The sequence below is a fragment of the Poecilia mexicana genome, unplaced genomic scaffold, assembly GCF_051168715.1.
Source record: "Poecilia mexicana isolate PSO_F unplaced genomic scaffold, ASM5116871v1 scaffold_2, whole genome shotgun sequence".
NCBI lineage: Eukaryota > Metazoa > Chordata > Actinopteri > Cyprinodontiformes > Poeciliidae > Poecilia > Poecilia mexicana.
Window position 1 is genome coordinate 20028329 of NW_028263371.1, and position 8924 is coordinate 20037252.

The window sequence follows — 8924 nt, forward strand, 5'->3', positions numbered from 1 at the left end:
ATTTAATCTCTTGGAATTTATCTATTCTTAACCCATCAAAATCAAATTCAATACGATTTTAATTTTGCTCAAATAAGCATTTGTATATTAAATCTCCGATTTGCATTAAAGCATTTATGGGATGATTTGGGGGGAAAGAACAGCATAAGCAGATTTTTTTAACAAAACATTTATTTTTGCTTTAAATTTCAAACTTTGAAGTTGAAAAAGAAAACAAATGGAAACCTTTGGAAACCTACTTGCTTAATAAAATAAAAACTGAACAAGCAGTTGTCCAGGTCAGAACTATTAGATTTTTCTCTGTCGTGATCTGACATCACTTCTGACTCGTGTTTTTGTTGGACTCATCCAATGAGGTGAGGGGTTAAAGTCAATCAAAAGCACTAAAATGAAAACAGCCACTTCCGGTGGTTTGTCTTCAAAATAAAACAAAACTATGAAAATTCCTTGAAAACCAGACTTCGTGCTTTTATGTTTTTCAAGAAAAGCATCAGACTTCCGGTTAGTTCTGCTCGCTAAACGCCATCTTGACTCATCTGTGGGTCAACAGCCACCGAAGCTACCATCAACCGGGGTCTGCAGCGCAACAAAATGAAAGCTGTGGAATAATTTCTGTCTGCTTTCTGTCTCAAACCCACGGGGACAGTGTGTCGGACATATTCCTGCTTAGTCATCCCCACCTCCGGAGGGACTCTGCGGGATAAACCGCCAGCTTATCGGGCCCCGTCGTCGTGGCCCAGCAGGACTCGAGTGAAGTTGGGAGCCAAACTTCTGCTTCCTCCAGCTGCTGTCCGCAGGGCCCGGGGCTCCTGTCACCGGCCCTGTGGATGAGGAAGTGAGTCGTGATTAAATCAGCCCGCAGGTGAGAAGGCACTTCCGGCAGATCTTGCTTTGAGTCTTGATTTTTTTTCTGTCTTGGTTGTGTTGTAGCGTAGATTAGCCTGGTTAGCTCTGCGGCTAGCCCCAAAGTTTAGCATCAGCTTAGCCTGATAACTTCCCTGACGTGACAGCTCGCTGTGTCCCGCTCCCTGCTCACAACTTCACCCTTTATATGAGAGGGTTACAATTAATCATTTCATCTGACAACCTGTGTTTGGGACTGTATTTCTAAACGCTGTTAGCTTCTTATTTCTGTCCATAATGATGCAGTTCGCAATGTAAAACCTGCTAGCAACAGTTGTTGCCGTTAGCTTCCGGGGCTGTAGTTCAATTAAAGCTGGGTAATAATTATCTCCTGATAACCACAGAAAGCTGCTCCTCATGCCTTATATAACAACTGATAATTAATCAGCTCCATATTTGGGCTTATCTTGATCTGATTCCGTTTATTACAGTCACTATCTGACAACTTTATTTGCCTTATTTCAGATGAAAACATAATAAAGAATAAAGGCGATTAAGTTTAATTTACTTAAGTAACACTGGAGCTGAATGAATTACACAATGCCATTCTGACAGACAACAGAGCAGGTGGTTTGGATAAAATGTCCACTGAGGATTTGAAATACGATGGAGGATCAGTTTGGTTTAGAGCTAAACATTAAAGGAGATGATTCATGTGTAACGTCAGTATTTGTGTTTTATTGATGCCTTTGGTCGTGTGAATCATGGAAAACAGTTTCATATCAGAGGAGGACACAGATATCTAATTGTTTATTAATATTGGTTTCTGTCACTGAATGTGAGCTGAGGGAAAACTGATGCTTTAATGTTTGGGACAGTCAGGAAGGGAGCATGTCGTCTCCTTTGGGTGAATTATCGCCTGCATCATCAGCCACCTGATGAACGCTGACCATTTAGTGGCTTTTTATCGGTTTTGACTGGCCTATAATGCCAAAAAGATCAACTTTATGATTGTTAGGAGTAAGGCAGAGAAGAATCTGATAAGTTCTGACTGGTTCAGTCCTAAACCTCTGATATTTGGGAAATGACAGAAGAGATGAACGGCATTGATTGATGTCTGTTATGGCTGCTAGTCTATACAAGTTATGTAACTAAATGACTAAATGTTTGTTTTCTACACGCTGTAGTTGTGCCTATTGGTCACTTCCTGTGACATCATGTGTCCACTGGGTTTTACCAAGACTTTGACCGAGTCTGGAATAAAGACTGGTGGATATTTCTAATAATCTTCAGTGTTTGTGTGCAGAACTCTCTGGTCTCTCTGATAAATCAAACTACCTCATGTATTCATACTGAAATTCACTGTAAAGGTCATGGTTGGTGACCCCAACCGCTCAGAGACCGCTGACACCTAAACACAGAAGATTAATGCTAAACCAGCTTTGAGTGTCGTATACAAGCATATTTGTGGAAAGCTTAGTGGAAGGAAAAAGTGTGGAAAAGCAGAATAACTGCGGCCTTGAGGAGAGTGTAGAGATTCAGCCATGAGCTCGGCCTCCAGGGCCGGTCCTGAACCAGCAACAGGTCGGGGAGGGATGGGAGTGTAAATGAAGGTTAGTGTGAGGATCCAGAGTCGGGGAAGATCTGGGTCGTCAGACCAGCTGCTGGGTTTGGTTCACCGGGTTTTTATTAAGCCTAGACAACGCAGAACATTCTGAGTCTACATGTTCAGAACCAGAACATTTGGGGAAAACTGAGTTTTGTCTCTTGTAGATTTTTCTCTGGTCTCCATCCTGAAAAGCAGTTTGTTGATCTGATTCATTGAACCGGATCACTGATCTGGTTCATTGATCTGATTCACTGATCCAGTTCACTGATCTGTTTTGTGATCTGCTGCTGCAGGAGAAGGGAGTCCCTTTGATGGGAGAGTCCTCCGTCCGAGCCTGCTGGGTCAGTCGCCGCGCCATGATGGGTAAGTCTGCCGGTCAGCGATGAGCGGCGGCGTACGCACCATCGGTTCTGCTGAGCTCATGACCCCGTTTGACCTCCCAGATGAGCAGGAGGCCCTGAACTCCATCATGCAGGACTTGGCCGAGCTGCACCGCTCCAGCCGTCCTGCAGCCTTCTTGTCGGAGTTGGGGAAACCCAAAGCCTCGTCGCCCAAGAACCAGGTAGCGTCGTCAGTGGGAGCGGGAGGCGGCGGCGGCCGGGCCGGAGGCTCACAGACCTCTGCTTTGTTTCCACAGAACGACGTGAGGGTGAAGTTCGAGTTCAAAGGAGAGAAGAGGTGAGCTTTCACGTCCTGTTGCATCGTCCTGACCTTCCTGACCTCTGACCTCTGTCCCTCTCCGCAGGATCCTGCAGTTCCCTCGGCCGCTGAAGCTGGAGGACCTGCAGGCCAAAGCCAGGGTGGCCTTTGGTCAGACCTTGGACCTCCACTACACCAACAACGAGGTACGGTCAGAGCCGAGCGGCGGCGGCCGGTTTGGTGCGGTCGCTAACTAACTGTGCTTGTTGCTGCTGCAGCTGGTGATCCCGCTGACGACGCAGGACGACCTGGACAAGGCGGTGGAGCTGCTGGACCGCAGCGTTCACATGAAGAGCCTGAAGATCCTGCTGGTGCTGCAGGTAGACCCTCCCTCAGTCGGCCTGGAGGTCCAATCAGTCACCATGTTCCAGATGTTCACTGTTTCAGTGCAGCTACATTCCGGCTCATAAAAATCTTTTCAAACTAAATTAGTCATTTATGCGTCTGGATTTCTCCTGGAAAAGACTGCAGGCTCCGATTTAATGCAGAATCACTGCAAACCTGCAAGACTCACTGAATTTGAACTGCAATATCAAATATTTGATTACAAAACACTGATTCTGGGATGAACTGTAGAAACCAGCTTCAGGTGTTTGTGTTCCTCCAGAGCGCTTCGTCCAACATGGACCTCCTACCGTCCCACGAAGAGCTGGACAACACGGGCTTCCGGGCTGGTGAGTAACGTCCCGGCTTCCAGTGTCCCCTTGGCTCCAGGTCTCCGTTGGACGTGACTTTTTGTCCTCTCCAGGTTCCCATTCAACAGACCGCAGCTCGCCTCCTCCGGGGTACATTCCCGACGCGCTCCAGCAGGTGGCGAGGAACGGCTCCTTCACCAGCATCAACAGCGAGGGGGAGTTCATCCCAGAGAGCATGGACCAGGTACCAACACTTTGAATGACCCAAACTGGGCTTCATGTCTTCCAGATCAGGTGGTCCTTTACTACCAGAACTACAGAGGACCCTTCAGATCGTGGGGACAGTTTGGGTCATCAGACTAACCAGTTTGGGTTGAAGGCAGGAGGATGCTCTCGATTTCCCTGGGTTACGGTTAACCTTTTCTCTGGACGTGTTTCTGTCCTCCAGATGTTGGACCCGTTGTCGATGAGCAGTCCGGAGAACTCTGCGTCTGGAAGCTGTCCGTCGTTGGACAGCCCGCTGGACAGGTCAGCACCTGGTTGCTATAGCGATGATTTAAAGCTTGGAAGTTCAGGATGAATCGGGTTGTTTCTCTTTGTTCTGCCAGCGATTACCCCAAGTCCAGGATGCCTCGAGCGCAGAGTTACCCCGACAACCACCAGGACTTTCCAGGTGAATGATGCGTCAGGTTGAGTTTAAGGTCTGCTAGTCGTTCCTGCATCCTCTGTGGCCTCAGCAGCGCCGCACTTTGACCTCAGCAGTTAGAAAATACTGTCAGTATTTTACAGCAGAAACCATCAGTATATGATGCAGCCCAGAAAAACTCAGGAAGTTAAATTCATCTCAGCCGTTATGCAACAAAACAACTGAAGGCTCAGCTGGCAGATTGCTGCCACCTGGTGGCAGTAGAAGCACATTACAGCCAGGTGGCTGAAGCTCAGTATGGGAAAAATAATTTAAAAGAATGCAAGAAATGAATCTGAAAAATGAGTAATATAAATAAATGCTGATGAAAATGAATACAATGATATCAAAAAAATCAGTGTTGACTAAAATAAACAGATAAGCGCTGTTAATCAATCTCATGTACTCGCTGCTAAATGTGCTAATGGTGGAGAAACAACGTTAGATACACTAACTAGCCTTAGCATTCATGACAGGATCTGCTATCAGAAGCGTAACAGAGGGAGAGGGGTGAGCAGCGCCATACATATGGTGATTGAGAACACTAAGACCCGCCCCCTGGCTCTGATTGGTTGTTAACACTGGGAGAAGGCAGAGGAACTGGATCTTTAACAAAATATCACGACACAGAGAAACTGAGTCAGTTTCAATATATAAAAAATATTTTTTTAAATTCCATCCTGCAGCTAATTATTGATCAATTAATTTGTTTTAAATGTTTTCACTCCAAAATATAGTAATAATAGTTTCACTTCATTTTTATTTGAGGTCAGAAAATCCTGTAATCTTTTGAAAAAACAAAATGTCTTCTGCAAATAATGTGAATGTTTGCTACCAGATAGAAGGTCAGGAGCCTCATTGTCCATCTGATGAGGCTCCTGACCTTCGACCCCCTGTGTTTCTGCAGAGTACGACCTCCCTGTGTTTGAGAAGTCGGGGAAAGGCGGGACGTACCCGCGGCGGTACGGCGTTCCCTTCGGCCTGCAGGACTACAGCGACGGTGAGCCAGACTGGAGGGGTCCAGAACTTCAGAACTCTGGCCGTTTGGGTCCGATGTGCCCAGACTTCTGGCCGTTTGGGTCCGATGGGCCCAGACTTCTGGCCGTTTGGGTCCGATGGGCCCAGACTTCTGGCCGTTTTGTCCGGTTGTTGAAGGTTCTGCTGGTCTCTGCAGGCAGGAAGACGTTCCCTCGCGCTCGGCGGACACAGGTCCACAGCTTCCGCTCTCCGGTCAGCTTCAGCCCCACGGAGCAGTCGCCCAGCACCAGCAGCGGCAGCAGCGTGTTCACCCCCGACCTGGAGGAGGCCCCGCCCACCGGCTCCGGCCCCGGTCCGGCCCCCAACAGGAGGCGGCGCGGCAGCGACATCGAGGCCAGCACCACGCTGTCCGTCATGGACATCAGTCCCCCAAGCCGCTGTGAGTCCTGCTCCTCACCACAGGACGCTCTTCTTCTGCTGTTCCTTACTGTCTCGGTCTGGTCCTCCACAGCTCCACGCGCGCCGACCAACTGGCGGCTGGGGAAGCTCCTGGGCCAGGGCGCCTTCGGCCGGGTCTACCTGTGCTACGATGCGGATACGGGTCGGGAACTGGCCGTCAAGCAGGTCCAGTTTGACCCGGAGAGCCCAGAGACCAGTAAGGAGGTGAGCGCCCTGGAGTGTGAGATCCAGCTGCTGAAGAACCTCTGCCACGAGCGCATCGTCCAGTACTACGGCTGCCTGCGGGACGGCCTGGAACGCACGCTCTCCATCTTTATGGAGCACATGCCGGGGGTGAGTGCTGGTTCTGGTTCTGGTTCTGGTCGAGTTCTGGTCCAGTCCTCTGATCTCCTCCTGTCGGGCTGCAGGGCTCCATCAAGGACCAGCTGAAGGCGTACGGCGCGCTGACGGAGAACGTGACACGGCGCTACACGCGGCAGATCCTGGAAGGCGTGTCCTACCTGCACAGCAACATGATCGTCCACAGGGACATCAAAGGTGAGCCGCCGCTTCCTGTCTGCTGCGCCACTTCCTGTTTGCAGAGATGATGACGAAGCGTGCGTTGTACCCCAGGCGCCAACATCCTGCGGGACTCGGTGGGCAACGTGAAGCTGGGCGACTTTGGCGCCAGCCGGCGGCTGCAGACCATCTGCCTGTCAGGGACGGGCATCAAGTCGGTGACGGGAACGCCGTACTGGATGAGTCCGGAAGTCATCAGTGGCGAGGGCTACGGCCGGAAAGCCGACATCTGGTGAGACGCCGCGCCGGTCACAGGGGTTCTGGTCCCAGACGGCCAGTTCTGGCCCGTTCTGGCATGTTATTGGCGTTGTAATGATGATCCTCCGCTCTCTGATCTCAGGAGCGTGGGATGCACCGTGGTGGAGATGCTGACCCAGCGGCCGCCCTGGGCCGAGTTCGAGGCCATGGCGGCCATCTTTAAGATCGCCACCCAGCCCACCAACCCGGTGCTGCCGCCACACGTGTCGGACAACTGCAGGGAGTTCCTGCGGAGGATCTTTGTGGAAACCAAGCACCGTCCGTCTGCGGACGAGCTGCTGCGGCACTTCTTCGTACATTGAAGCCCCGCCCACCTGCAGAGCAGCCAATAAGGCCTTAGCTGAGGGTCGGGGCTGCCTCTGGCCCCGCCTCTTCTCCGGAGCAGAAGGACCCGACGTTTGGCTTCAGCACCTTAATCTGTCAGAGGCCGGTACGTGTTCTGGACCCGACCCGACCCAGAATGTAATCCACTCCAGAACCCAGAGCGACGACCCAACGAAAAACTCCCAGAAACTTCCTCTTCAGTCGGCGCCGTGTGCCTTCTGTGGTTCTAACGGCACCGGACGACCCAGTACGACCCAATGTGACCCAGTCCAGCCTGGTACGACCCGGTCCAGAGGTTCTGGCCTCCTGGATGAACCGCATTCACTCCAAACCCAACCCCAGCTGACCCAGTTCAGCCGGTGCCATCCGTTTATGCCTTTTCTGCAGCTGGAACCCAACAGGATCTCAGCCTGGCTCACTGCGTCCGACCAGAACCAACTGGTTCTGATCCGTTCTGCAGCCACTTACCGCCTCTTGAAGAGTCAGCTTCCTGTTCCCACAAAATTAAAAGCATCAGAGTTGGGATGCTTTGAAATTGACTGCTGAAGGTTTCTGAGCAGCCAATCAGATGCTGAGCTGGGGGCGGGGCTTCCTAAAGGTGCAGATTCCACTGGCAGGTTGTGTTTACGCTGCAGAACCGGCCGCAGCTCGGCCTGGATGTGTTGCAGTCTCCTGGGTCAGTAGGTGGCAGCAGCAGGAAGTGGATCAGTAAAGCTCTTCTAGTGAGTTGCTAAGATGCGGCTGCTCTGATCCGTTTGCCGGCGGTTCTGGTCCCAACAGGAAGTCCTGCAGGTGGACACTCCACCACCAGGAGCCACTGTGGGATCCACTGATGCTTTTTCCCATTTCCTCAGCAGTTGTCGCTGAAGCAGCTTCACAAATCTTTTCTTTGCACATTTTAAACACTGTTTTTCTGTGTGTCTGTGTGTGTATGTGTGTGCGTGCGTGCGTGCGTGTGTATGTGTGTTGAAGGTCCAGTTCACCTCTGCTGAATGTAATGTGTCATTTTCACCTCCAGGGGGCATCGCTCAGCAGTGGTTGAACTCTTCAGTATTTGTCAGCTGCAGATACACCGACAGTTCTCTCTTTAGCCACTGCTGTTGCTCCTGGTGTGTGTGTGTGCGTGCGTGTGTGTGTTCTGACCTGCAGAGGTACAAACATTAAAATAATGATAAAATGTACAGATGTGTAAAATGAAAACGTACCTCTTTCCTTGTTCGTTCTGTCTTGTAAAGGAAGCCATGTTTATAATTCTGATTGGTTTGTGACCAATTTGCCTGTTTATATCAGATCTGTATATCAGTGGTACACATAATTTTTTAATATATATTTTTTATTTTGTTTGTTTTTTTATGGGAGATTTCCTGCATGGTTGTGTCTGAGAGACGCAGCAGAGCCATTGGATGGCTTCTGCTTTCCAGCTCTGAGTCAGAATTATGATGACCATGAAAACAATTAAAGATATTTATTTCACAGATTTCTCTCGTTTCTGCACATTTCATGTCTATGTAAATGGTTAGGACCAATCTGCAATTTGACTCTATTGTCATAATTAAAAGGATAAATGTTTTAATGTTAGTTGATATTCTAACATGTTAATGTTAGAATATCAACTTTAATTTTCAGCAACTCATTCATTGCCACGATATCAGCCTAAAGTTTAAACAGGAGATTAATCTTCCAACCAATCATTGATAATTTACGCCCTCTTGTGGCTGTAGAGCGCAGCTTCACTGTTTGTGGAATGAAACACTTTCTGGTTGTTGCAAGAATAAATTAAGAAATCTTACGGTGTTTGAATCAAAGTCAAATGAACCACATTAGGGTTTAAAGTCGATGAAGGGACATGTTGACGCAGAAATATAATTAATATAAA

General features: G+C 49.3%; 1 protein-coding gene across 1 annotated transcript; it reads left to right on the forward strand.

Annotated features, from left to right (window-relative positions):
• Positions 1 to 516: 516 nt before the first annotated feature.
• Positions 517 to 8525, forward strand: map3k2 (mitogen-activated protein kinase kinase kinase 2). Its single transcript, XM_014990035.2, has 16 exons — positions 517 to 862; positions 2746 to 2815; positions 2896 to 3014; positions 3090 to 3130; positions 3198 to 3297; positions 3370 to 3471; positions 3759 to 3825; positions 3900 to 4030; positions 4235 to 4314; positions 4395 to 4459; positions 5379 to 5471; positions 5646 to 5888; positions 5961 to 6241; positions 6316 to 6445; positions 6521 to 6698; positions 6807 to 8525. Exons 2-16 carry the CDS (start codon positions 2764 to 2766, stop codon positions 7024 to 7026), a joined length of 1902 nt encoding a protein of 633 aa, XP_014845521.1. The 5' UTR covers positions 517 to 862; positions 2746 to 2763; the 3' UTR covers positions 7027 to 8525.
• Positions 8526 to 8924: the final 399 nt, after the last annotated feature.